We start from the raw sequence: 27,808 nt of genomic DNA, 5'->3' as shown, positions 1-27,808 counted from the left end.
TCTTGTCATCAACATTTTTATTTAGTTTACTAGGTGCTAGAATATAAATACATAACAATATGCCCTTTCTTATTATGGTTAGTCTTTTGTATAACTAAAATCTGTGGCCGACATTTTACAGAACAAAAGAAAACTAAATCTATAAATCAGAAAAGGAGCAAGAATATAGGAAAATAATACGTTTTATATAAATTACAGAGGACAGTTACAATGAAAATTCATTACTTTTCTGTCTAACTCAATTTTTACAAAATAAAGTTAACATGTATTATTCTGTGAACTGCTAAGAAGGCATAAACACTGTGGCCCTTTCAAAAGACAGTGGTCAAAGACCAAATGTTATCTTGATGTCATATATTGTTCTTAGTTCTTAACTGGAGTTGAGCTTCCTTTCATAGTCTTCTTTAGGTGGTGGTAGTTTGGCAAGATTTTCATCAGGAAATCCAGCTGTAGTGTCTGGGGCTAAAAAGATAAAGTAATTAAGAACTGATCTACAGAAAGCAAAGTTAAAGAGTACCAGGTAGAAATGATTATCACTAGGTCATGGAATTACAGGTGATTATCACTGACTTATTTTTGCTTACCTGTTTTGTTTTGTTTAATTTACAGTGAACATATATTAAGTTTGGTAATAAGGCCAAAAGATTTTATATATAAACATATATACGATTCCATTTTCAATCTTGCTCTTATAGAGTTCATCCTGGCCTCTAAAATGTTAAAAAGTTCCAATTACAGAAGACAACATAAATAAAATACCCAGAGTACATTGCTTTCCACAAGACCTATACAGCACATGTCCGTGATACCCAACTGATCTTCACTCTTCATATATACCAGCTTTGTCCAAACTCCCCTCACTGTAAAACTCACTTGGGGTACTTATGAAAAATATGGATTTTTTAGGCCCTTGCCTGAGACATTGATTCAGTAAGTCTAGGGGATCCTTTTTTAAATAAGAGCCTCTACATGATCCTTATAATCACTGAAATTGGGAAAACAGTATTGCATAGCGTTACGTACTGGACTTCAGGTATTCTTGCTCACTGAATTCTAATCTCCTTTCCCCAACTCCAGCTTCATTTCTCCCTCTTTCATCATTTTTGCTGTTATACAGGAAGATAGTGAAAAAATATTGGGTTGGCTGTTATTTCCTTTTTAGTCTACAGATTTACATCTTGCTTGTGATAATAGTAATAATAAAAGCCAAACATTACAGAAATAGTATAACCCAGAAAGAACTGGAGTTTAAATTTCTGATAAAATATGGCTAAGAATTAGAGGCAAAGTGACAAATATCTTGAAAAATATTTTCTTTTGGAGGAATGGAAGGAGGCTGGGTAATTAAAGAAATATATTGAATGTGCCAACCACTAAAGCTCCAAATTTCAATCAGAATGTCTTCTGTCCAAAGGAAGCTGCAAATGCTCTTTCTTATGCATCTCCTACTCTAACAAGAAACTCCAATATGTATTCTTCATTACTCTTGGTTATTAACAGGGAATGGTTTCTCATAAGCCAGGAAAATATCCAAACACACTTACATATTCACAGTGTATTTATTTTTAACCTAGCTATGTTAGTAAACTAATAGATGAGCCTAAATTGGCTGTCCAGTATAAATTTGATAGGGTCATTCCTTACCCTCTAAGATTAATATTTTAGGAGGAATCATTATGTCTTTATGGTTTGGTGATGCATCTTCAGTGAAAATGCATAAGACCAGGGATCATATCTCTGGATTTTCTTTTCCCATCATCAATTTGACACTGTCATCTTTGTACATATTTTTTATATTAACTTAAAAACTGAGTAATTCCACTGCAAATAAACTTTAGTTTTAGGAATGTTTCTCTGATGTTTTATTTTAATCACTTGCTTTCTAAATAGTGGACTCACTGCGACATTAAAAAAATTATGTAGTATTTTGGAAAAATTAGCAGCCCTAGAAAGAACTCTTTTTAAATGAGAGGTTCTAGTACCTGTGGTCGCTCAGTCTGCACCCGACGAAGGCAATCTACACCATAGATCACTGTATTCTCAGGGATGACTTCAAACGTGTTTAGGTTGCAACAAGCCCCAATGATGCAACCACTGGTCAGTATTACGTTTCTGCCTACGTATGCTGCAGTAAAAACACAGGAAGAATTACAATTTAAGACATCAAATGATTAGAACACTATTTTGTTTTTCTAAGATGATTTAGGTATAAAAATGTAAACTGGCCTTCAGAAAAAAATTAAAGAAAATACTTCATTTCAGAATTTGCATAGCACAGAGGCAGGTACCAAACTAGTATTCAAATCGGCTCTGCAGCTGATTAGTTGTAGGACCTTGGGCAAGTCACTGTAAATTCTCTGAGCAAGTTTATCTATAAAATGGAGAGACCACCCTACTTCACAGTTTGTTGTAAGGAATAAATGGGATAGTGAATGTATAGTGCTGAGCACAGGTTCGACACATAGTAAGTATATAATAAACAGAAATGACAATGGTGATGGTAATCATTGGTAATCTAAATTAAGATAAAAACCAGTAAGTAGATTAACAAAAAGTCTAAATTTATTATTTAAAGAGAACCATTTTCTTTCAGGCCAATCAGAACCAAGAAAGATAAAGCATTATTCTAAAGATGCCTCACAGTTCAGGTTCTTTCTGAACCTTAGTTCTTACAGCTGTTTCCCAAGGTGGTGGTGACTTTACATGGCCCCCTTGCTTGGCCTCATTTATGAAAAGTAGCTTACGTTTGGTTTTGATTGGCTAGGGTAGTAGACATGAAATTAAAGAAAGCAAACTGCTAGAGAAACTGATTTTTTCCCTTAATTCTACAACAGCATTAATCAACTATATTATCATTGACTCTAGGATTTAGTAGAAATCTTTTTCCAAACTTTCACTTGAACTTTGTGATTTAATTCAATCCTGATTTAAGCATACACAGCTGAATTTTTAATTTAATGTATTAAACACATTACCAAATTGGGTTCCTTAAAGGCAAAGAATTAGTCTCACAGCTACTTTAGTCCACTTCCAACCACACCTTCCTTCTAAGCATACTACTTTGCCATAGTTTGTACAGGCATACCTCGGAAATATTGCAGGTTTAGTTCCAGATTACCACAATAAAGCAAATATTGCAATAAAGCAAGTCACATGAATTTTTTGGTTTCCTGGTGCATATACAAGTTATGTTTATACTATATAGTCTAGTAAGTGTGCAATAAATAGCATTATGTCTAAAAAACAATGTACACACCTTAATTAAAAAATACTTTATTGTTAAAAAATGCTAACCATCATCTGAGCCTTCAGCAAATTGTAGTCTTTTTGCTGGTGGAGTGTCTTGCCTTGATGTTAATGAAAATGCAATATATGTGAAGTGCAATAAAGCAAAGCACAATACAATGAGGTATGCCTGTACTTAGGTTGTATTCCGGCCACCACAAAGAGAAAGGAGGTAACCACTGTTTGTAATAAAACTCCAAATATAATTTACCTTTTGATTCAATAACGTTATTATCTCCCATTTTCATGGCTTGGGAATCTGTAAGCCAGAGTTAAGTAAACACTATAAATATGTTCCTCTTTTTTCTCTACTAATTCACTAGGTCCTTATCCTTCCTGCACTGCAGAGGACAGAGGCATGGGAAGGGCCACGCATGCTCAGCCTGCCCAAAACTCTGCTCAGGGGAGTCTGAAAGAAAGTTTTAATCTTTAAATATAAATACCTCTATGTATAAATAAACAACTTCTATGTTTTTTTAAAGAAATGAGCACCTCATTATACCCCAATTCTATGAGTGACATATTTGCACCAATCACTTAAAGATAACTGTTAATGGTTTCATATATCTTTATATAAATATGTATAAATCCCTTTATATAACTGAAAATCAAACTAAAACTGTATAAACTTCTGCAGCTCACTTTGTTACCTATGAATTTACATTACTATATAACATTAAAATTGTTAAAAAACATAATTTTAAATGACTGCTTAATGGTCCTAATAGTCCATTTGATGTTTATTTAAATATTTTGCTATTGTTAAACATTTAGATTTTTTTCCTCCAAGTATTTTCTACTATAAAATAATGTTTAGCTGACATCATAAAAAGATTTTACTGTCTTTTTAGAGTACAAAATCAAGCAAAAGAACTGATAACACTCCAGGGGAGAAAAACCAAAACAATGAAATATTTTCATCCCCACATCCATTTCCTTGCATCAGACAATGTATTGTCAAGCTAAAACTATGTAGGAATCAAATGGACAGAGCTGTACTTAAATCAGGACAGAAGCCAAGATTACTATTTCTGTGTCTACTGCCAGTTAGTCATTGCTACATGTCAACAAGTTGTAGCAATAGGAACGATACCTTCAAAATGGTGAGCGAAAGGGGTGTGTGCATGCGCAAACTCATCTGAAAATGTCATACTTCCTTTACTCTTGGGTTATTCAGTGGAAGAGAAGGGATAATATTTTTGATACACTGTAAGTAAGTCTTTTCAAAGAACTGGATGGCCTAGTGCTAAATATGTAATAAATGTATATATATAAATATATTTGATAAATTATGACAATTTCTATGGAGATTTGGGTACTAAAAGACAGCTGGGGATGATTTATATTAAATTATTGTAAAGGATACAACAGCCGACTTCAAACACATTATTTGTGCCAATGATCATAGGTTTGGGTTCTGGATCTTCAGCATCAGGGGTGATATTGTCAGGGTGACTATAAAAAGAAGACAGAAATCATCAAAAAGTCAATAACGCAATAAGCAATTATCCTGTTTTAGAATTTGAGTTCATTCTCTCAATTTTAACTACATCAAGCTTAAAATAAGTAGCTTTGTAAGTAATTTCTTAATCCAGGTAAATTATTGGAGACGACTTGATTCTGAGATGAAAAAGAACTACTGAAATGTAAACAAGCCACGGATATGTATAGATGGACAGCCTTCCTTCTATAACTTTACCTTTTAAACTGAAAGCCCAGAGGGCCTTCTCCAGGACCAGGTGAAAAAGATATTGGCAAAGAATGACTGACTTTTAGCTTGTTGAATTGGAATCAAAATCACACCTAAGTTGAAATTTTCCATTCTTAATCATTTGAGATTGTGAAACGTAAACAGATATTTACATTAAATAATTATTTTATGCTATTAGGTAGTTAGTTGAAATATTTGGAACATAAAATTTTTGTGGTCTAAGAGGAGGAAATCATTTTAAAATGATGATTTATCTCTGACAGTTGAGTTATTGCAAATATAGGTATTTTTAACTGACTTGCACTAAAGGTGCCAAAATACATTTTAAAAAGAAACTTCTTAATATAGTGAAACTCCAAATCCCTAAGCAAGCATTAAGACAAAAAAAAAATCTTTATCAGTTAAATATTTTCTCAAGATTTTTGTTACAAATTCCATACATTGTTGTTATAAATTAGGTATAAGCTTGCATTTCCTGCCAAAATTTTATCTAGAAAGCTTTATAAATGCTTATGAAAATTTCACGGGTATTTCAGTCTAGTTCACTAAGATCATGTACATGTTCTAATATTTTACTACTTTTTTAATCTTTAAAGTTTAAAAATTGCCTCTAGGACCCCATTTTTTTTCAAATATAATTCTGGGTGTTACTCCTACAAAGCATATGAAGATATAGGTCAAAGTAAAGTTCACGTGTTGAGCATGCATAATAACATTTCAGCCAGAAGCAAGAAATCCAACCAAAGGATTCCCTTCAGGATGGTCCACACAGCACTTGGACAGTGGAGGTACTCGGGAAACGTTTGCTTAAGGAAGACAGGAGGCAATGATACAAAAGGGGAAAACGATCAGACTGCAAGTCAGGAAGTGCAGTCAGCCACCAAGGAGCTACCTCAGCTTGGACAAGTCTCTTCTCTGGTCTTTGGTTTCCTCATTTTTCTAATTGCTTGTGTTGAAAAAGATGCTGAATGTTTCCCTAGAGATAAAACAGTGGGCTGCGCAGATGTCAGTTCTAAAAGGTCCCTACGGTGAGCGGAAATGAATAAACCACGATGTGTGGCACTTAGTTCAGAGTACCTGTAAGTCTTACTCACGCATTTATGATAAGCGCCTGCTCTTCTATTAGGTTACCTTCACCGATCACTATTGGCCCGGCTTCCGCAATAATTCGTGCTTTAGGGTGGATCACTGTCCTAGGTCCTGTTAAAAGTACAGTGAAAGAAATTATTGGTGGAGGCTAAGCTTCCTACAGGAGGGTAGGAGGTGACGGAGGGGAAAGGAGGCTGTTGGGAGGAACATTTTCTAAAGTAGGTGCCAGGCACCACCCAGGGCACTTTACAAATGTTATCTCCTCGGCTGTTATCATTAGCAGCTAGTGCCAAAGCTCAAACCAAGGTGAGTGGAGACAGACAGCACAGGCTTTGGAGCCAGACAGCCCAGGCTCACCCTCTATTTTGAAGCCTCTGTTATCTCAGTGGTGAAATGGAGACGGTGATAATACCAGTCTTGCAGGGTTGTTGTAAGGGTTAGATGAGATAATGTTTGTAGACCCAATATTCTGGCACATAGTTGGCAATAAAAATTAATTCCCTTCCTTTCCTTTATAAAGGTAAGGCTCTCTTTGCTTACAACCTTGGTGTTTTCTTATGCTAGTGAACCACCTAACACTTTCTTATGCTGGTCGACTATAGGATTCGTATTTTTATTAAATGATTAAGAAGGAGTATGGGCTGGACAGGAGTCAGAAAATATGGAAACTAACTTTAGCTTTATTACTTTGTCACTATCCCTACTAAAGCTCACCTATGGGGAGGAGGCAGAGCTTCTGTTGTCTGGTCTAGGATGTGATTTTTAACAGTTAAAATTAGGAAAAGGTTAAAGGAAGGCAATGGAAGGAGCTAAATGTGATTACTGGAGTCATGAGACTCTGCTATAGGGAGACCCAGGGCCATGCCTCTAATCTCAAATAGAAGGGAGCAGGAAAGGACTCTCATCACATCCATTTATTTCATGATCAGGTTGATAGAGGCACTGCATCGCCTAAACCCAGATGCTGGAATGCTGACACCTTCTCCCTCGTAGCTTTTACTTACCCACAGTCCTAGCATCTTGGTGATAACGAAACCACTGGTGAGAAAACAGAACCTCATTTTAGCCTCTCCCTCCAACACCTGCTCTACCTGTCTCCCAATACCAAGGCTGTTTGTACAAGCAAACCAGCAGACAGGAAGGTGACATGGATCATGAAATTCAGTTGTATAAATTGTTAATTTATTCAATAATCATTATCTGCTTGTGACAGGCAAGATGCAGTGCTGTATGTTAGGGGGTAAACAGAGACACACATGCTATTTTTGCCCTTGGAGCCTGTTATCTTAAAAACTGGGAACTTTACACACTTACTCACAAGTGTATTAAAATAAATAAGGAGATGTTCCTGGTGCCCAGAGAATTGGAAGGAACCTCAGTGCAGCTTATTTTTTTCCCAGCAATGAAGAGCTGAGGATTGATTGGGGGGAAAGAGGGGAGTGAAGAGCTAAAACCAGATGCACAAAGGACGCACAGTCTAGTAAGAAATAACATGAAAGTGGCTATGTCACCTCTGGCTCCCCAAATCTTCCGCTGCTAACGTAAAATTTCCCTGGCAAATTCTCCTATTCAGGATAGAAGTCAGGATTTCTCAGATCCTTGGGAAGCTTCTCAACTTGATCATGATTGTGAACACATGTGCATTTCTTCTTTGTTACACACAGACACACACACTTATAAAAGGAATATATGTTCATTACAAAAACTTCAAACAAAGCAAAACATATAAAGATCCTCTCATACTAATCCCATTCACTAGAAGTAACTATTCTTAATAGTCTGAAGTATACTATTCCAGACTTAAGCACTACTGTATCTCATTAGAAAGTTAAAAAGTAAATTCATCTTGAAGAAGAAAAAAACATGGATTGCAAGCACATACTTTTTTTTAAAACAAAGGAATAGTACTTATTATTCTGTAATTTGCTTTTTTCACCTAATATGTATGTCATGGTCATTTTTCCATATAAGCACATCTAAGTAGATATGCTTGTTATGGTTGAACAGTATTTAGCATCATATTAATATACCATAATTTATTTAATTAATCCTTTAATAATGGGCATTTAGATGTTACCACTTTGGGGGGAGAGGTACTAAACAATGCTGAAACAAACATTGGATTCCTTTGACACGAGGTACTTCTTACCGGTCTTCCAGCTGTGTCAGCCAATTTAAATCTGTAGTTTGCACAATACTAGATTGATAATTTACTTCAAAATGTTCTATGATAAAGGGACATGATCTTTCTATTTTAGGTTCTTTGTAATTGAAATCCCAGACAGTACCCCACCCCTTGTCTAGAAAGTCTAGACTCTGGCCTCCAGCACTTAAAGGCTATGTGTTTAATCTCTCAAAAAGCCTGTTTTCTCATCTATAGAAAGATGAGATCTATTAACAATCTACCTCATAGGGTTGAAGTGTGGATTATAGGAAATAGTGTTTGATAGGGAGATCATGGGGTCTAGCCCACAGTTCTTAAAAATGGAGGTTCATCACTATCTGACACTAAGAGCTAACAAATAATTTTATCAAACGGTAGTAAGCAAAAGAACGCCTTCTGGTCTAAGATACAGAAGAAAAGGGTCTGTTTTACTCTACTCAGGTTATCAGGATGACTCTTTCCAACCAGGGGGAAAAATATCTGTCCCTTATTGAAAGATAGTAAAAAAATTGATAAAGAAAACTCCCACACTAGCATTAAAACTCTTAGGACAAAGAGATCATCATGGCTGTGATTGAAAAGCAGATCCTTTGCACTGCTGCTAAGTAGCCAGAGGCACTGGATATTCTGCTGGCCCTCAGCCTGTAGCTGTTAGCAAGCAGATATGCAAGAAGCTACGTGAGAATGGACTAATAAAACAAAGGTACCACTAGACCTATATTTCTTTAAAAGTTGCTCTAAAGTATAGCTTTGAAAAGAATTGCTATTTTCACTTTTCCCTTTCAAAATCGATACACATTAGTTATAGGAAAAAAAGATAAACTCAAATTTAAAAATATCAATCCCAAGTCTCATAAGATGTCTTCTTACACATTATTTAAAAATAATGCCTGAGCTATTTTGACCAGATGTTTTCTTATTGTTATTTTTATCATTATTAATAAGTTAGTAAATAACCACCATGTTTCCCCGAAAATAAGACCAGGTCTTATATTAAGGTTTGCTCCAAAAGACGCATTGGGGATTATGTTCAGGGGATGTCATCCTGAAAAATCGGCTTGGGCTTATTTTCCGGTTAGGTCTTATTTTCGGGGAAACACGGTAGGAAACTCCTGATTACAAATGTGAGGGCCTTGACTGGGGGGTACAGCATTAACAACTTTCGTGAGACCTGTGCTTAAGACACCACCTCCACCTGGTGGCAGCAGTGCCAAACTACAAGTCCTGGTGGTTCAGGGCTGAAATAACCAAAAGGTGAAACTAGCAACTTGGAGCTGTGAAGTAACAGCCAATGTCATGGGCGACAATAAACGGAAGCGTTCCCCTAGACCTCCCGTAGGTCTTTTTTTAGGAAGAGACTAGAGAGGTTAGAATACATGTACTTCAGTAAATGAGAACTCCTTTAAGAACTTCGCCAAACCGAAATGTTCGGACTCGGGTGAGTGATGCGCATGGCGCCGCTTTGTGCCGGAGGTCAGCGCCAGAGCACTGTGTCAAGACCCGGGCCGCGACAGCACGCGGAAATGTGGGCACAGTTTGCTCCACGCTTTACTGCATGCAGGAAGCACTTTTACCTAGAATAAGTCTGAATTCAAACCAAGTGTAAAGGTCTTTAGGTTAAAACGCTTTAAAAATAAAAATCTGTCACCATGGAAAAAAAAATTGTTTTTTTTTTAAAGACTGTTGTGAACCTTCTTGGGCTCTTTCTGGCAGGGCAGTTTGTATATTTTCTTACCAAATGTGCTGAAACCCTATTTGGCTTATCTCCTTGTTTGGATAAATGTGTCTAGAGTTGGAGCTGCCTTACTGGCTGATGAATTATTTTTGTAAATGGTTGGCTGGGCTTGATGCGACATAGCCAGAAAGACATTCCTTGCATCAAATTTCCATTCCCCTCATTTGGTAAAGGACATTTTTCCTCTCTATCTTTGCCACAGAAAGCAATCTTTGTGTACATATGTCAATAAATAGTTCAAAAAGCCACAAGCTCTCTTTTGAAAATTAAAACAATTCCTTTGACCTGTAAGCTGAAGTACCTGTAAGAACTGCTTTATAGTCCATGAATTTCTTAAGTAAAAGCCACTGTTCTGCCTCATTGAAAAAGATTTCCACAATAAACGGTGAGCTTTTGATCTATATTAAAAACTCAAATGACAAGAGAGACATTACGAGTAAGTGGGACATAGTGCTTCTACCACAAAGCTCTTCCATTGTGCCAAGTTCTGCCTTCACATTGTGATTTCCCCCAGAGCCAGGGCCTGACACCAGCAGACTTGCCTTTCACCCCATTATGGGATTACAGGACTGTGCTTAAAGTACCTTTCTGAAATATTTTCGGCTTTCAAAACAACACTGATAGGAAATAATGCATGGCCCATGAATCAAGGCAGCCTAATTAAAAACAGCCTTGATACTATGAAACCTTATTTACCCAAATTATAATTAACAAGAGAGCTGTTATTTTTCCCCAGGTCTGTTTCTTAGAAGCCTCTAATGAAAGAACTCTAGCAGAACCTCAAGTCATATGGTTTCTGGTTAAGGAAAATACTTCAAAGCTTTGGACTAGTTTCTTTGTTAAACCAAATACCTGATTCTCTAGGAAAACTGGAGTTTGGATTTAAAGTTCTACTCCACTGAAACATAGTAAAGGAAAAATTTACTTTCTTCTCCAAATATTTCAGAATGGAATAATTTGGTAAGAATATATATAAACAAGTAGGGGATGAAAAGTTATGTATAACATCCTGAAAAATCTGTTAATTAAACTACACTCAAGTTTATTGCTACTTAACCCAGAAAACAGCTTATTAAGTGTTTAAATTTCTATATTCATAGCACAACAAAAAAAGACTCAAATCAATTATTCTGCTAAATTAATAAAAAACAAAAACAACAGAAGCCATAAAATGAAAAAGCTCAGAAATCAAGTTTTAATCAGATAACTTAGCTCTACTCTGTGCTTTGACTTAACTTTATAATTATATCTCCCAGGAGCTTTTTAATCTGATATATCAGAAAAATGAATTAACAGTAGCCAAAAGGTGAGAGATATTTTATACCAAATACAACAATGATAGAAATGACTATCTAAATACTAATTCTGGAAAATTTCCATCTTTATATATATAATTAAAAATAAGAATCACGTATATTAAAAATGAGATAAGAACTGTGGCAGACAGAACACTGGGGAACTATATCAACTCTGAATCTTTTCCTTAATTTTTAAAGTTGAGATGTTTCTGTAAAGTATTTGAGCACATTTTCTGGTTTTAAAAAACCGGGTCAAAAATAACAACAAAGATTAATTTAAATCCATTTTTTTAAATTATTACTTCTTACGTTATAATCCATCACTGAAAATCTGTGTTGAACTATTACTTTATAGTTTAATCATCAGAACTGTACCCTATCAACCAGTCAAATATTATATGGAAAGATTTAATCACTGTATTGAGATAAATAATTTCAATACTTAGGGAAAGTAGGAGGATAAAAGGGATAAAGGAAGGGGAGGAGCACAAAGTAGTGAAAGATAGAGGGAGAAACAGGAGATGGAGAGTGCTGACTCCTGATGCCCTCACGCCCCAATGCTATGCAGTGGTCCAGTGGCTGACCTTTCATAGGATAAAGCCTTTACTGCTTTTCAGAAAAGCTTCTACAAGTAATAGGAGTTATTTCAAATCTGAAATACACACACAAACACATAGAGGTATACCCATGTGTATATTTGTACCAATAGAGGTAGTTTCTATTTACCTGTTATATAGTTTCTATATACCTATTACATAGTAAATATTGTATACTTATTGTTTAACATGGAGAAGTAGAAATGAAAGGCAAAGTTTATATAATTAGCTACATCATTTTAGTGTTGCTTTCCTTCTATTCATAGAATATCTTGGGAGCTACTATTAGATGTCATTCTTTGATTCATGATGAAACCATGAAAACACCAGAATAAAAACAATGTAGATGAGTATTTTGATAAACACGTGGCCATGATAATGTCTCCTCATAAAAAAGTTGTAAGTGGTTGAAGAGTTAACAGAGAGCTAACACAGCACTGAAAAGAAACAGGGCCACCTTCTAAACTTTGAAATGATGTCAATTTAAAATAAATAAATCCAACCTGGCAAACTCCTACTGATATTCCGTAATACTGACACAATCTTCACTGCTTTTATAAGACCTGAATGCCTAAATTGGTTAAAAGCTTAGACTTACTAAAATTTATAATTTTTTTCCTATTAAACATACTGTTAATATAAGGTAACAAGACATGTTTTCTCTCTGAAAGTGTATTTAATTCACTGAAAGCTCTACTCTAGTAACATGTAGCTGCTGGCAGGGATAGGCTCACATTATTAAAGCTACAAGGGGACCATATCCAGTGAAAACATATTGAAAAGAACTGGGTAAAATGTGAGTTTGGGGGAACTCAATCGTGTTCATACAAGCGAGTTGCCACATGTTGAATTATGCATTTGTTTTAAATGTTGGACTTGACCTCTAGCAAGGCTACACAGATAAGATTTAGTAGTACAATTAGGTAACTTTCATTGTGTGCTTATTCTGTTAGGTTTTGAGCAATCACTTTCTTATTTAATCCGCAAATATTCTCTTATTTAATCCTTCAAAAACCTAGGAGGTAGGCACTCCTATTTTGCATGTGCTATCCATTCTTCCCTTTTCCTTATAACAGAATCCTATTTTACTAGGGGCAGCACTGCGCTCCGTTAAGACTAAACATTTCCCAGCCTTCCCTGCAGCTCTATGTGTCCACAAGACTAAATCCAAGGCAAAAGACACACAAAGAAGGGCTGTGCAGAACTTTTAGGAAGATTATTTAAAGGGAACTGACTCAACTGGGAGGTATATCCCCCTTTTTTTTTTTTTTTTTTTGTCTCCACTCCTCTTTCTTATCCAAGGTCACACTTGGTGCTCTAGCCATCACATCTTTGCCTGCAAGGCCGGAACTTTTGGACAATCAACTGACCGTCCCTAAATTGTCTACCTCTAGACTTTTTATATAAGAGAATAAACTTGGCATGTGTAAGCCACCCCTACATGCAGCTGAACCTATTCGTAAAGCACACATTTACAGAGATGGGGAAAAGGAAGGTTAGTGAGGTTAAGAAATATGTCCCATGTAACCCAGCGGGTAAAGAGCAAGGATGCTAACCCAAGTGTGTCAGATTTCACGGTCCACAATCTTAATAATTACCAGCAGAATGTAAGCTCTACAAGGCGGTAACTTCTGCTCTGTTCATTGCTGTGTCCCTAATACTAGCACAGTGCCTGGCACATTGTAGGTACACAATAGATGTTCCTCAAATAAACAAATTACTTTATTATATTGCCTCATTATCCAATAGAAGTTTAAATATAGACTCCATCACATTATATTCTTTTAGAAATATTAAACACTTATGGGAGAAAATACATTGTTTTGTCAATAAAATTAGGGTATCAGTGAAACAAATATAATACCCAATTACTATAAAGCACCAAAATTAAATCACATCAATTCTTGAGAAACAACACTAATGAACTATTTTCTTACCTATAGTTACATCACCTCTAATTTCACTTTCCACACACACAACTGCTCCAGGAGCAATCTTCACACTGTAGGAAGAAAAAGGTAACACTTATCATGGATAAGGTTTACAAATTTAGTTATAGAAGTTAACGTGAACTGCAGTGAGAAAAAGGCTAAGAAAAAAAAAACAACTGATGGAAAAATGCAAAGTAAACTGTAAGAGGGTAATAATATAAATTCAAGTGGCACCCTATCCATTGGGCTAAAATCATACATGATGCCTTACTACAATTCTTGAGAAAAAAGAGGCTGTGGATCCTTTTCTTTTTTAACACCAGCATTGTTCTAAATACCAAAAAGCTGAAGACAAAGTAGATATCTATTAGGAAGGCACTAGTTAATAAATTATATTAAACAATGGATACACATAAAAGAGAATGAATAATCCTTTATGTAAAGAATTGGAATGATCTCCAGGCTAAATGAAGTCGAAAAAGCAAAGCCAGAAAATGGACAGTTTACAATATGCCACTATTTTTGTACAAAGGTGGGGAAAGACTGTACATTCAAATTATTTAACAACCAGCAAGGTAATATTTACATAGAAATCGGTGTCACACACAAATATTCCTATTTATTTTCCAACTATATATAAAACTCTTTGTTATATATAGTGCAAATTGTTCAAAACATTAATAATTTATAATTTATTGATGCTTTTTAATATTCTGTTGTGATCTTTTGTTGGACACAGCTGAATCTAGCTAAATGCTGCCCTAGCTGAGCCATGAGCTGACATGAACCCACTAATGACTTCCCCATTAAACTGGCAGTCATTGTTCCCATTAAATAAAGAATTTTTCTTAGTAACTATGTTATTCATGGTGTTAAAGATCCTCTCAGTTTCTATGAACTAACAATACCATTTAAGGTATTTTGACTATAATTCTTTTTGGATTGTTCAAAATTTTAACTTCTAGTTGTTCATTGCTAGTATATAGAAATACAATAATTTTGTACATTGATCTTGTATCCAGCAACCTTGCTAAACCCACTTAGTTCAAGTAACATTTTTCTAGATTTTCTATGTAATCAATTTTGTTGTCTGTGAATATGGACAGTTTTATTTCTTCTTTTCCAATCTGTATGCATATTATTCCTTTTTCTTGCCTTATTGCCTTGGCTAAGACTTCCCGTATGATATACAAATAGGAGTGATGAGACCAGACATCCTTGTCTTGTCCTAGCTACATAAGATCAACAAAACCTATCAAATTATCTTCTAAGCCATGAACTTAGCATTTTAAGTAAGTTATTAAAACCTGGTATGTGAAACAGTTGAAGCTTTGTGGACTAAAATGTTACTTGACTTATAAATTTTCCAAAAAGTTGTTTTCTCTTTTCGGCTTTACCAGCAAGGACCAGAAATCTAGAGTGCAATAATTCATTCATATCAATATTATTTTTTTAAGTTCTATAAACATTCATGTATGAAAATGCTTGCTTATTTTTAACTTACAGTAGAGAGTATAAAAAATTTAATGGTACTTTCTGTTTTGCATGTCATTTTTGGATACATTTTTATTAAAAATATTGTTATTGCAAGGTTTTATTTTTTCAAACATTTTACTGTGAAACAGATTCATGCTTTTTAATTTGTCCTCCTTGATGATTGCAAATTTTCATTATAGGTAACATGAACTTACATAGGACACAGTTGCAGTTCTAATAAAATATTTAAGTGTATAGCACATACAATTTTTCTAACTTTTGAGCATCATTTACAACTGGTGCAAGCAGTATAGCTGTACTAGTGTGTAACTGCTGAACATCTGTATTTGTTTGAATATTTCCAAATTATCTCTGGAAGATAAGAAACTAATCATATTCACTGCCTTCAGAGTGAGGAGCTGGACAGCAGGAACACAAGGGTAGATGGAAGATTTTTTTCATTAAATACCATTTTTAATCATGTGCATTTTGAATCACACAAATCCATCCCCTATTAAATAAAACAAACAAAAATATAAATAAATGTTTCTTTAGACCATGTGACAAAGAGGTCCTAGATACACTCGCATAATCAGGGTGAAGTTTTATCCCCCTTTCTTTACAAAATTCCCCTCAAATCATGATGCCAACAAGGGTCTTCCCCCTTAAATTGTTATTTATTTTATCTAAAAAGACTTTCTTATAACTCTTAAGTATCACTTAATGAATTTTAGACTCCTTAGTTTTCCTTTAAGACCGTTTTTTCTATTCTCTAAATCATTTTCTCCCATTGCATCAGCAACAATCCTCTTTAATCAAGGACAAAATTATTATTCATTAGTTTCACTTCTCATTAATTTCAAATACCATATTCACAATGGTATTCATTTATAGTATTTTTAGACCATTGTTCACAAATGTTCTGTCATATTACACTCAGGATGCTTGATACTGTATTAGCAGAAACACGATACAAGTCAGTATAAGGAATGAAAGGATATATTATGAACGAAATGTGAATACTTGGAATATTCAATATGGTTATATTCTGGCCCATTTCTTATCTCATGTTAGTTTGTTTGGGGTGATGAGGTGTTCTTGTTTTTCTACTTATGATAGCTATCCATGACGCTGCAGCTGTAATTTAACTGAGACACTTGGACACTTCTGGTTGCACTCTCGGGACACCTCTTTGAAAATACTGTACCAATCCAGCCAAACTAGCAATCAAGTATGGAAGGAGAATAAAGACATTTTCTGAATTGCAAAGACTTAAAAGAAAAAAAAAGTATCTTCTATGCACTCTTTCTTAGAATGCTGCTGAAGAATGTACCTAGCTAAATAAAAATAAACCAACAGACAAGACAAAGGCTCTAGCTTCTAAGGACTGAAGGAAACATCAGGACAATAGCTGTACAATAGTCTTAGAGAACAAAGATGATAAAGGGGAAGATCTCCAAGGGGAAAAAAAGAAAAAGAAAAAAGAAAGTTATGTAAGGAGCATTTTGAAAAAAACATTACTAGCATTTGACATATCTGTTGGAAGATCTGAAAACATCAGTTCATACAAAAGTAAGGAAATAAATGAAGTTATTTTGTTAAGCTTTGGATGAATTCAGTTTGAGGTATCCACAGAAAATTCAGGAGAAAGACCCAGCAGGCAATTGAAAACACCAATCTGGAGTTATTCAGAAAGCTATAGACCAGAAATAAAGCTCTGAGAATCAGCAGGATACAAACTTTTTTATGTGTCTCTCCATCATTCATATTCTAGAATCCCCCCAAATTTTACCAAAGTGCAAAATGACACCAAAAATATTTCTTGTAAATCACATCAACTTCCCTACTGATATGAAAAACTAAAGAAAGAAGATATACACAAAATTTTCTTCTACAAATTTCAGTGAACAAAATTTTCTACCAAAGTGTTTTTAAAGCTTTAAGCAAAAAGAATATATATTAAAACAAACAAACAAACAACTAATAATCCCTGGGTCTACTTTCAAGTAATGTTTGTGAGATTAGACACAGCTACCTACATCTGTTTCCATCATTTTCACATGCACTGACTCAAGTTCATGAAATTACCTACAAGGCTTAAGTTAATGAACTTCTAAAAATGACCCACCTGGGTTACTATGTGTGCTTGACTCTGCTGAAATCACAGAAAATATATAACCTCTAGTGAATAGAAGGGAACGTCAGTAACACAAAACAGCAGAAAATGACCCAACCCTCTCATTTTATAGATGAGGAAACTGAGACTAGAAATTTCTTAAAGCAGTTTTTCCTGAGGCATCATTATCCTAACACCAATCATCTCTTTTCTGTTCATTGAAAGTTTTCTGGAAACAACCTGTCATTTTGGATATTTTCTCTGTGACAGCTCAATGATGCTGTCCTTGAAGGTATCACCATTTGTAAACGCTATTTCTGATGCTTTTCATTTAGAGTGGGAAGGGGTAAGGGGAGTTGTGTGTTAAAATATGCAATTTTATTAAGCCCTGGGTCAACTAAATTAGGGTTTATAAAATGCCTCGTTTTAGACTTTATTTCACATTCCAACTTTTCATTCCCTCAGCCTCCCTTTCACTATGATTTTTTATGAAAAGAGCATTATCTGACTTGTCTTGGATGAGAATAGGAGCGATTCATAAGTGCCCCTCTGTCTTCGGTTTTACGCCTAAGAGAGAGACTGATGGTAGAGTTTGTGTCACAATCGGCATACTTCTCCGTAAGGCACGAAATAATTCACCACCTGACCAAATAAAACGTGGTCCAAACATCGAGTAGACTCCACTGCACCTCGGTGAGACGGAGTGGGTAGCAGGCGGCTGAGAGAAGCATTGGCTGAAGACCCAATAACTATGAAAATAACAAGTTAACAATACCTTCATCTTCACTGCACACTACTGTATACTGTACATAATATTCATAGTCTTTCCTCTGCAGCTTATGGGAAAAGATTACAGTTACCTAAGTAGAAGAAAAATCTAAATTTTAACCTATGGCACCAGAAATAGTTTGTCGGTTTTCTTTTCAAAGTGCCAGCAGGGGGTGATCAACACTGCTGCTTTTGGAAATAGTCTCACTTAAGCATTTCTCTCATCCAAGCCGCTCCTGTCCACCAGCAACAGTTCCCTGCAATGAAGACTGGGAAGAAGCCACTATTACTGTCCTCACACGTCTACAAAGGAGCTTGTCCACGCTGGGCACAGTGTCAAGTTCTAGTCCGGGCGCGGCCCCCTTATCGACAAGCGACAGTGAATCGGTTTATACAAACACACACGACCCACGACAGGTAGGAAGGGACCGGGGTGCGGCCAACACTAACGTGGGTGCCTGGGAACACACAACAAAAGCAGCTACGAGACGCCGCTGAACAGCCGCACCTAGTGCAGCAGAACGTCAGGCGCGACGCCATTCTGTGCCCACAACCCCGCCCGGAGGCCTCCGCGCGCAGGCGCGCTGCGGGAGAGAAACGACGAGGTCGGCAGGGGATGAAAGAAAAACCATCCTGGCACGGCTTCCGCATCCCTGCCCAGAGCGCCCTACCCCAATTCTGTCGCGTCCCCCCTCAGCGGACGCCAGTCCTGGGCTTTAGGAATTATCCAGGCCGAGTGCCAGGGATAAGACATCATCTCAGTCCCGACCATTGGTCACCAGGAAAAGTTTCCACCTCTGCAGAGCGTTGAGAAGAAGCTTTTCTCAAACAGCAGACCCACCTCTTTTGACTCTTGTCCGCCATGGTTTGGATCGGGTCTCCAATTGGAGCCGAGATGGACACTACCGCTTGGGCAAAGCGATGATCTCTACAAGCGATTGGAGAGCCTGGCAGGATTGGAAGAGGGCGGAGCCAGGGCGAGGGCGTGCCCGCGGGGGCGGGACCAGCTAGGACGCGCTGCGCCCCCTCTGCTAGGGTGAGCCGGTTTGTGCGAGGCGCGGGGAGGTGCGTAGCAGCACCTGATTGTAGCGCAGTCCAGGGAGCGATAGATTGGTATTTAAAACACCCGTTTAGTCTAATCCAACGCACATCGTTATGACCTCATTATGTCGCACCGTTTATTTTCATTCTTCTTTCCGGTCTCTAGTCCTCAAGCTTCCTTGGGCTAGGCCTTGAGCCCATTTCCTGTTCAGTGAGCTCTTAGTTGATGAGCTCATCGTTCCCATAATTTACGTACCTTTACCTGCTGGCTTTCTCAGGTTAACATATCTAGTCCTGTCCGCTTTGCCGAGCTTCACATCTGATTATTCGACTGCTTACTGCCTCAAAATCTTACCACCTAAAACGTCCAGAATGGGGCTTTGATTTACTCTCTCACCCTCTCTCCAACCAAATGGTCCTTTGATCTCCATCTCAGTAAAGGAATCCACCTCCAGGAACTCGAGTCAGCCTACGCACGCCTCACCTCTCCATGTATCATTCACCAGGAAGTTCTGCTGGTCCTAGAGCTCATTCTTCCACTTCTCATTTCCACCTCTCTAATCTCAGCCGCCATCTCTCCCCTATTGTCTGCTCCTTCCACCTTTGATTTCTAAAGTCACGCCCCCATCCCTGCCCTCCACCCTCATCCAAAACTGTAGTTAAAATAATCCTTTAAAAAACAAATTTTTTAAAAATGCAGCAATAAAAAATAGTTTCTAATGATAAAAAATAAAATAAAAACCAAATCCAGTTTGGTTTTTACTATCTATTCCTTTTAAAATCCAAACTCCTTTCCATAACCTATCTCTGAGCTAGATGCAGCCCCTGCCTACTTCTCTCTTCTTTAATTTCATATTCCTCTTCCGCTTTCTCTAATCACACTTTCATTCTCTAAGAAGCCAAGCTGACTCCTCCCAAACAGCTTCCACCTGTCCCATGCCCACCTTCCTTTGATCCTTTCATTCTCACATGTCAAGTCATATTCAGTGTGTCAATTTTTTCATTACAGTTGGTGTCAGTGAAGTGGGATTTGCTAGTACGGCACTGGCTCATGGAAATGTGGTGGGAAGAGAAAGGATAAAAGGGTGGGGGATGAGGAACCTTTGATCCCTGGATGGCTACCTAGTCACCCATGGTATGAAACTGAAACTGCAGCTACACTGTGATCAGTAACTAAAGGTAAAAGTTACCGATGGAACTTAGAGATGGGGGTAAACCCGACCGACTCTTGAGGAGTTGGCTCATTGGAAATGTAAGTACATGCAAATAATAAGAAGCATGCTAATAACCAATCCTTTGGTTATTATTTGTAATAGCTAAAATAAAAGAAAGCTCTGGATCTGACCTTGATGCTAAACCAAGCTCAGGTTTAGATGGATCTGAGCATTGGCCATGAGCCTATGTGCCAGGACAACAGAAAGTACCTCTAAGGCCTCTGGTTACCAAGAAGATAGCCAATGAGAGGGGTAAGGCTGAAAGGTCCATGCTTCTAATCATGGCTTGGTCCTTCTGGTGACCAGCCCCCATCTGGGAACCCACCCAGAGTGGCCTCATTAAAACAAGATGTTCTTAGTGCTCTTATCATTTAGGAATTTACAAGAGTTTTAGGAACTCTGTGGCAGGAATTGGGGCCCGAGACCAATATATATATTTTCTGTTATCTCACAGGATGAATTTAGAACATTCTGTTTTCTCCAAGCATATAAACACCTATCAATTTTCAAATGATAACTGTCTAAATTAATTTGAAAGACTTCTATGGCATGTGTATTAGGGTTCTCCAGAGAAGCAGAACCAATTCACTCAAACACACACACACACACACACACACACACACACACACACACACACACTGGGTGGGGCTGGCCAGTCTGAAATTTATAGTAGACCCTCAGGCTAGATATTCAGGGAAGAGTTGATGTTGCAGTCTCAAGTCCAAAATCTTCAGGCTAAAAACTCAGACAGGGTTTCTATGTTACAATCTTGAGGCAGAATTGTTTCTTCATTGGGAAACCTGTCTTTGCTCTTTTGGCCTTCAAGTGATGGATGAGACCCACCCACATATTAGATGGTAATCCGTTTTACTCAAAGTCTTCTGATTTAAATGTTAATCATATATATATATATATATATATATATATATATATATATATATACACACACACACATATATATACATATATATGTGTGTATATATATATATATATATATATATATACACATATATATACCTTCATAGCTACATCTAGACTGGTGTTTGACCAAATAACTGAGCATCATAACCTAACTGAGTTGACACAAAAGCATGTTTATAAGAAGGACCATTTTACCAACATTAGGTACAGTGTCTAGAGCCTATAAGCTTTTCAGGAATCTACAAAATATTTGAGACCTGAAAATAAAATGTACTGATTCCAAAAATTTTAAAAAAAAGTACATGTAGAAATAAAAAATATTTAATGCAAAGACAAAAAAACTTTTTTTCCTAACAAATTAACTGCAACTCAATTCTGTACCTAGCAATTATCTTTAATGGGGGATACGGTTGCATTTTAATGTGTTTACTATGATGTGCGTGATGTAGGAGATTTTCCTGTGAGTCCCCAAATGATGTGGGGAATTTCTGTGAGTGCTGGGATCCTGTCTCGTAAAACTGAAGAATGGAAGCACGGACTAAGGAGAGGCAAAGAGTTGTAAAAGCAAAGAAATACAGCTCCCGAGCGGGAGGGGGTTCCCGAATGGGGGGTGTCCTGTGACTGAGGCAAAAGTTCTTATTTTTATACCTTCCCTTGCCTGCTTGGGGATGGGGGCTGGTGCCTACTAATGGAATTCATCTATCAGGTTTGTCCTGTTGCCCATCCCGAAGGGATTAATGAAATAACCCATTCCTATCTATCAGATCTGCTCCGTTTGTCCAGCCAAAAGGAATTTATGGGGTAACTTATTAACCTCAGGCCTACTTCAGAACCTGGAATTTCAGGATGTGGCTGCTTTTTTGTTTATTCCACCAGGGACCTCCCTGTCTACCTAACAACATGCTAACTAACCTGTCTCATGAGCTTACTCACTTTTAGGGAGCCCTGTCCTCCCCATTAATTGTTTTACTGTTTGTCTAGATCTTTGTGCCATCTATGGCCTGGAAAAAGCAATCCATCTGTTTGGAAACAGCCAATTTTAGCATTTTCACTTCTGTATTTCTCTTGCTTTTTAAAAATCCCCTATCTCTGCCAATGATTGCTTATTTATTTTTCACTACAGCATACTTGTACTGTACTGCACCAATAGTTCTTTAAGGAAATTATTTGTTGCCATTTCTGTCTCCCTAGTATATTGAGAGCTACTTGAGGACAGGGGCCATGTCTTACTCATTTTTATGTTCCTGCTGTTTAGCACAGGTCTCTCACTAAGAGGTGGTCCTCGTCCTTAAAATGCTCTTAAAATACTTTTGCATCAGGCTATATTCTCCCCTCCTTTATTTAAGGCTGCTTGCTCTTGCATGATGAAAGATGGCTAGTCAGGGACAGTACTTAGTGCGTTGAGTTTAGTAGAGGGACTCTGCTAGCTAAGAGATGGCCCATTGTTCTCTAGGCATGTCTCCTGTATTTCTGCCCTCACCGCAGACAAGCTTCTCTTTAAGTGTTTCCTCTTCACACTTTGCTTCCTTAAAACCTTTTTAACTTTAACAAGTATTTACTGAGTACATAGTATGTGCCCAACACTGTTCTATGTGCTGGGGATACAGCAATAAATAAAGTCCCTCCCTTGTAGAGCTGACATAATAGCATAATCGATTTATGAGGGTACTATTAAAGAAAGAAGAAGAAATAGCATAAGGAGAACAGTGGAAGTTGGGGGGAGGGTATCTTCTTACTCTTTGAGAATCTGCCTCCCTTCCTCATGCTCATGTGCTTGTTTCCCCTCCCCAGGCCGGGGAATTGCCTGTCCACAACTGGAAAATGAGATTTTTCATTAACTTAGTGAAGAAAATATGACAGTTAGATGGCTGGAAAGGCAAATATTGGGGTATATAAACTAAACAAAACCAGACCTTTTGAAAGCAGTGTTTTTAGTACATATCATTATTAAGTAATATAACCCCAAATGTGTTTTGGTTTCTATAGTGCAGTTCTCTTGATCAGAATGCCAACTTTTCTGCTTTTATCGCCAGTTGTTTTGTTTGCTTTTGCTCACCCGGGCCTTCCTGAACCATATAAAGCGATCAAAGAGAGCCTGGCTGAGGTTTCTGTTGTAGGAAGGCACGAGTTAAGGACTCTGGAAAGGACAGTATCTTTTGTTCCAGTTCATCATGGGTTGGCTTCAGCTCTTTTTCCTCCATCCTGTCTCATTTTATCAAGGAGCTGCGTTTCCTTTTGCACTTCTGTTTAATTATCTCTGCAATATGGATTCATTTCCCACTCATGCCAGGTAGGTTTGATGGCTAATTTTGCTCTTACATCTATGAATACTATAGTAGGTCAAAAAGCACAGATTGGAGTGCAGATGTGAAGATTAAATATTAATTACACTGCTTGTTTTTTAAGTTATCACTGCCACCGATTATTGATTCCTTGATCATGAAGGTGTCCAATAGAGTAAAAGTGAAATGGAAATTGACATCATGTCTACATGGCCTCAGCTAAAGTTTAATAGCTTCACATGAAATGGGAAAAAGATGAAAATAAACTGCAGAGATGGATGTTGAGCTTGTACAGGAATGCGCCAAACAGATGCATCTATACAACTGTATGCCCCAGGTGTTCTTGCACACTCTTAATTTCAAGGAATTCTATAATTTTCAAAAAAATTAAATTTTATTAAATATGTAACTAAATGTGATTTTAAACATAGTTTTGTATGATTTTTTTAGAGAAATGAAATAAGTCAAAACAAATTTTGTTAGATTAGCTATACCTCAATCTGGGGTTCAAAAATTATCACTAGATACTTGATAACTTGATTTAAATGATTTTTTATAGCTAATAATCTCAGTACATTAGAGACAGTTCCTATTTTTAAAAAAGTTTTGTGGAATATCCTTTTGTAAAGTGAAAATCCATTGCCAAAGGGCTGCCTCCTAATAATTCACTTATTTTGTAAATTAGGATATTTATATATGGGGGATTGTTAAGTAAAATTTAACTGTTTCTAGCAATTAGTTAGCATGGCCGAATTTGATTAAACTATGTAGTGTTACTACATGTTCACAACTGGTTGCCAGCCCCTACCTTCATTTAGGAGATGGGGGAGGCAGTTATAAAAACATTTTCTATTGAGAATCACAAACAAGAAAGCAAAACATTTACAAAATGAGAGTTAATTTCCATAGGATTAAGATTGCTGGCTTTGGAGTCAGCCTGGTGAATCCTGGCCCCCTCACTTCCTGAGTGTCCTTTGTGAATAAACTCTCTTAGGTTTATATGTAAAATGGAAATAATAACACTTAAATAAAGATATTTCTTATAAAGGGATTATTAGCACAATGCCTAGAATAAAATAAGTGCTCAAAAAATCATTCATTCTACGTTGTACATGTACAGACATTTTAATGTTTGCAAATCCCCAGGGCAGTTGTCTCTGGGTAAAGTGTTGTTTCAGGCTGCTACTTCTGCTGTGTAAGGAATAAGAGTTCCCCTTACTTTCCCACAGCTGGGAAATGAAAGGTTTGGATCACAGTGTTAATTGGGGTGGTTTTGGGAGGCGTCACCCCAAGCATAGGCTCAAAGAGAAGCACAGGAATGGCTCACGGCCTGTCTAACAGAGCTTCTCACACTGAGGCAACTACCAATCTCCCTCAGGAAAGAATTTTCACCATGGTGTGCAACGTCAGTGTGTCACGGTGTCATGACATATGCCTTGTGACGTACAGAAAACATAGTCCTCTTTGACTCAGTTTCCCTGTCCCTGACTAGTCAGTCCCTGTTTTGCACATTTTCTGACCTCTTCATTTAGAGTTATTAATTTGGTACCAATGAAAAACAAACAAAAAGACAGAAAACCTCCCTATACTGTGGAAAGAAGAACCAAGTCTACAGAATGTGAAATCTCCCAGGGCATCTACTGGCTTCCAAGGGAGTCGTGTCCACAAACCACTTCACTGATATGGGTATTTCCATCACAAAAAACACTAACTCATGATATCGTAAAGTTACAGTAGAGAGGATTAAGGGCAGTTATAAAGATTTTCTCATTGAGTTTTCAAACACTTACCAAAGGGAGACATTGAGTTGTTTTTTTTTGTTTTGTTTCTCTCTCACACACTCTCACACACACCCTGTGAAAAGGAAAGAGATTCATCTCGATGAGACGATGTCTAGAGAGCTTTCCTAGGTTCTCAACACTAGATGGACATCATTTTTATACCACTAGATTTTGAAGATGTCCCTACTAGGAAACCTTCTGGATCTGCTACGAACAGGATGGTTAGGGACAGGTGTTGTTCCTACTTGAAAGGTGAATGTCAAAGAGAGGCTCCCAGGCTCACTGAGTCAGGAATCAAGGTTTGTCTCTTGAGGTAATCGTTCACAAATTGACTCTGGATCTTTCTCCCATGGTTTTTTCCTTCAGAAAAACAAATGGAAGATTTTGGAGTGATAACGGTTTGACTTCTTTAGGTGTTATGGGAGGCCTGACTCAATTGGGTTACCCAGAATGACCTCTGAAGTGACTCATCTGTGGCACTGTTCTAAGTCGATCTCACAGGTTGTCCTTTTTTCTTTCAGGTACCTCTTCCTCCTGGCTGGAGGAGGCGCCCTGGCCTGGGCTGCTATGGGTTCCTTTGCTCTGCTTGTTTTCATCCCTGCTCTGTGCTCTGTGGTTCTGATCTACTCACTGGGCCCACAGGAAGTGCACAGGTGGACTTTCTTCTTTCAGATGAGCTGGCAGACGCTGTGTCACCTGGGTCTGCACTACACGGAGTATTATCTGCAAGAACCTCCTTCCATGAGGTAAGGCAGTTTGTTTATTTGGTTGTACTGAACTGACCGAGGGTTTGCTTATACTGTGGTGGTAGTGGAGAGAACTGGGTGTTTTTGCATTTGAGCAGTGTGACATTGAGCAAGTCATTTAACCTCTCTTGGCCTCAAATTCTTTTTCTGAAAAAAAGTTTGTGGTGGGGGGATAATAATACCTATCTTGCAAGATTCTTATGTTAGAGGTAATGAATTAAATGTAATTATATGACTACTAATAACAACCATGTGTTACCTATGAAGCCCAGTGTCTGGCACTTAGCTGTAAGTATCACTGTGCCTGAGAAGGGGGTTGATCCAGGAGTCCCAGGGCCCACAGATGAGGCCTGCCTGGAAGTGACTAAACACAGTTTCTTTATCTCACATGGTTTAGACACACAGCCAGCAGTCTGCCCTCCCCTTTAGCAGGACAGGAGAGGTATAAATCCACTGTAAACCTTTGTTGCCCTTCCTCGGCACCTGCTGTGTTAGAGTTGTACCTTCATTGAGACTCAGGTGTTCCATCCTCCCAGGAGGGAAGTCACCCAATATCTAGGAAATAAAAAATCAGGCACTAACTACAGCATCGAGAAGTGTTTTCATGAATCGATGCGATCACCAAGATTAGGGGGAAACATATCTCTGTGATCTTGAGGCCTATTGTCCTGGCTCCCCCTGTTATCACAATTGGCACGGATCCATGGTCACTCAGAGAACTGGGGCTTTAACCTGTCGAGGTGGGCTACCTCTCTGATTTTAGCCAGCCATTGATTCACTCACTTTGCTGTCCCTACTAAATCCAGAGTCCTTTTCTTTCTTGTGACTATTTCACTAAAGCTTCAGGGTTTGCTTCTTTGAAGAAAAGGCAAGATGGCAGGTGGGCAGGGCGTGGAGGGTACTGATTAGGATGTGGTGACTTAGGGTTTCAGTAGGAAGCCACGACCTGATGGGGCTGGAGGAAGGTTAGGCAGGATCTAGCTGGACAGGAGGAAGGCTGAACCCGAGCTGTGATTGAAGATGTATTAGTTTGCTTGGGCTGTCATAACAAAGTCCCACAGACCAAGTGGCTTAAACGACAGAAATTTATTTCCTCTGGAGGCTGGAAGTCCAAGATCAAGGTGTTGGTAGGTTCAGCTTCTGCTGAGGCCTCTCTCCTTGGCTTGTCGATGGCCATCTTCTCTCTGTGTCTTCACATTGTCTTTCCTCTGTGTGTGTCTGTGTCCTAATCTCTCCTCCTTATAAGGACACCAGTCATATTGGATTAGGGCCCACCCTAATGACTCCTTTTTAATATAATCACCTCTTTAAAGACCCTACTCCAAATACAGTCACATTCTGAGGTACTGAAGGTTAGGACTTCAGCATATGATTTTGTGAGGGACACATTCAGCCCTTAACAGAAGGTGAGAGAACAGGGGTTGGTGGCATCTGGAGGCTACTTTGCTTACTGTCAGGGTAAGTCAAATGGGGAGGTCAGTTGTCGTTATATCCCCAGACACACAGATAGAAACAGCAGTGACTGGGAAACTGTGCTGTTTTCTCTCCACAGGAGAACATTCCTGATTGTAGAATACGTCGCTGTAATTTTCATTAATTTTCTCCCCAGTAATCTTGTCAGCAGGATCTTCTCTGTGATGGTGCAGCGGGAACA

At 37.7% G+C, this 27,808-nt stretch overlaps 2 protein-coding genes across 5 annotated transcripts in view; one reads left to right on the top strand and one right to left on the bottom strand.

The window, feature by feature from the left end:
* DCTN6 (dynactin subunit 6) lies at positions 1 to 19,160 on the bottom strand. 2 transcript variants are annotated; one of them, XM_019750524.3, is made up of 7 exons: positions 19,011 to 19,160; positions 13,816 to 13,880; positions 6,091 to 6,196; positions 4,652 to 4,740; positions 3,497 to 3,544; positions 1,983 to 2,125; positions 1 to 462 (listed from the first exon to the last, which is right to left on the bottom strand). In XM_019750524.3, exons 1-7 carry the CDS (start codon positions 19,031 to 19,033, stop codon positions 364 to 366), a joined length of 573 nt encoding a protein of 190 aa, XP_019606083.1. In that variant the 5' UTR covers positions 19,034 to 19,160; the 3' UTR covers positions 1 to 363. The 2 variants fall into 2 exon arrangements, with proteins under 2 accessions (XP_019606083.1, XP_088649597.1); XM_088793471.1 differs by lacking the exon at positions 19,011 to 19,160 and adding an exon at positions 18,841 to 18,956.
* The window catches only part of MBOAT4 (membrane bound ghrelin O-acyltransferase MBOAT4), a 26,167-nt gene continuing 17,442 nt past the window's right edge, over positions 19,084 to 27,808 (top strand). The window contains exons 1-2 of one of the 3 annotated variants that reach the window (XM_088793469.1): positions 19,084 to 19,205; positions 25,930 to 26,154. In XM_088793469.1, the coding sequence (XP_088649595.1) occupies positions 25,976 to 26,154 (179 nt within the window). In that variant the 5' untranslated portion in view covers positions 19,084 to 19,205; positions 25,930 to 25,975. Of the gene's footprint in view, positions 19,206 to 21,619; positions 23,636 to 25,929; positions 26,155 to 27,808 lie in introns of those variants that run through there. The other 2 variants (XM_019750520.3, XR_016019450.1) reach the window with 2 other exon arrangements.

This window comes from Rhinolophus sinicus, chromosome 16 (assembly GCF_057876585.1).
Source record: "Rhinolophus sinicus isolate RSI-liver-muscle chromosome 16, RSI-T2T, whole genome shotgun sequence".
In the NCBI taxonomy this organism is placed as follows: domain Eukaryota; kingdom Metazoa; phylum Chordata; class Mammalia; order Chiroptera; family Rhinolophidae; genus Rhinolophus; species Rhinolophus sinicus.
This window is presented reverse-complemented; position numbering and strand designations above follow the sequence as displayed.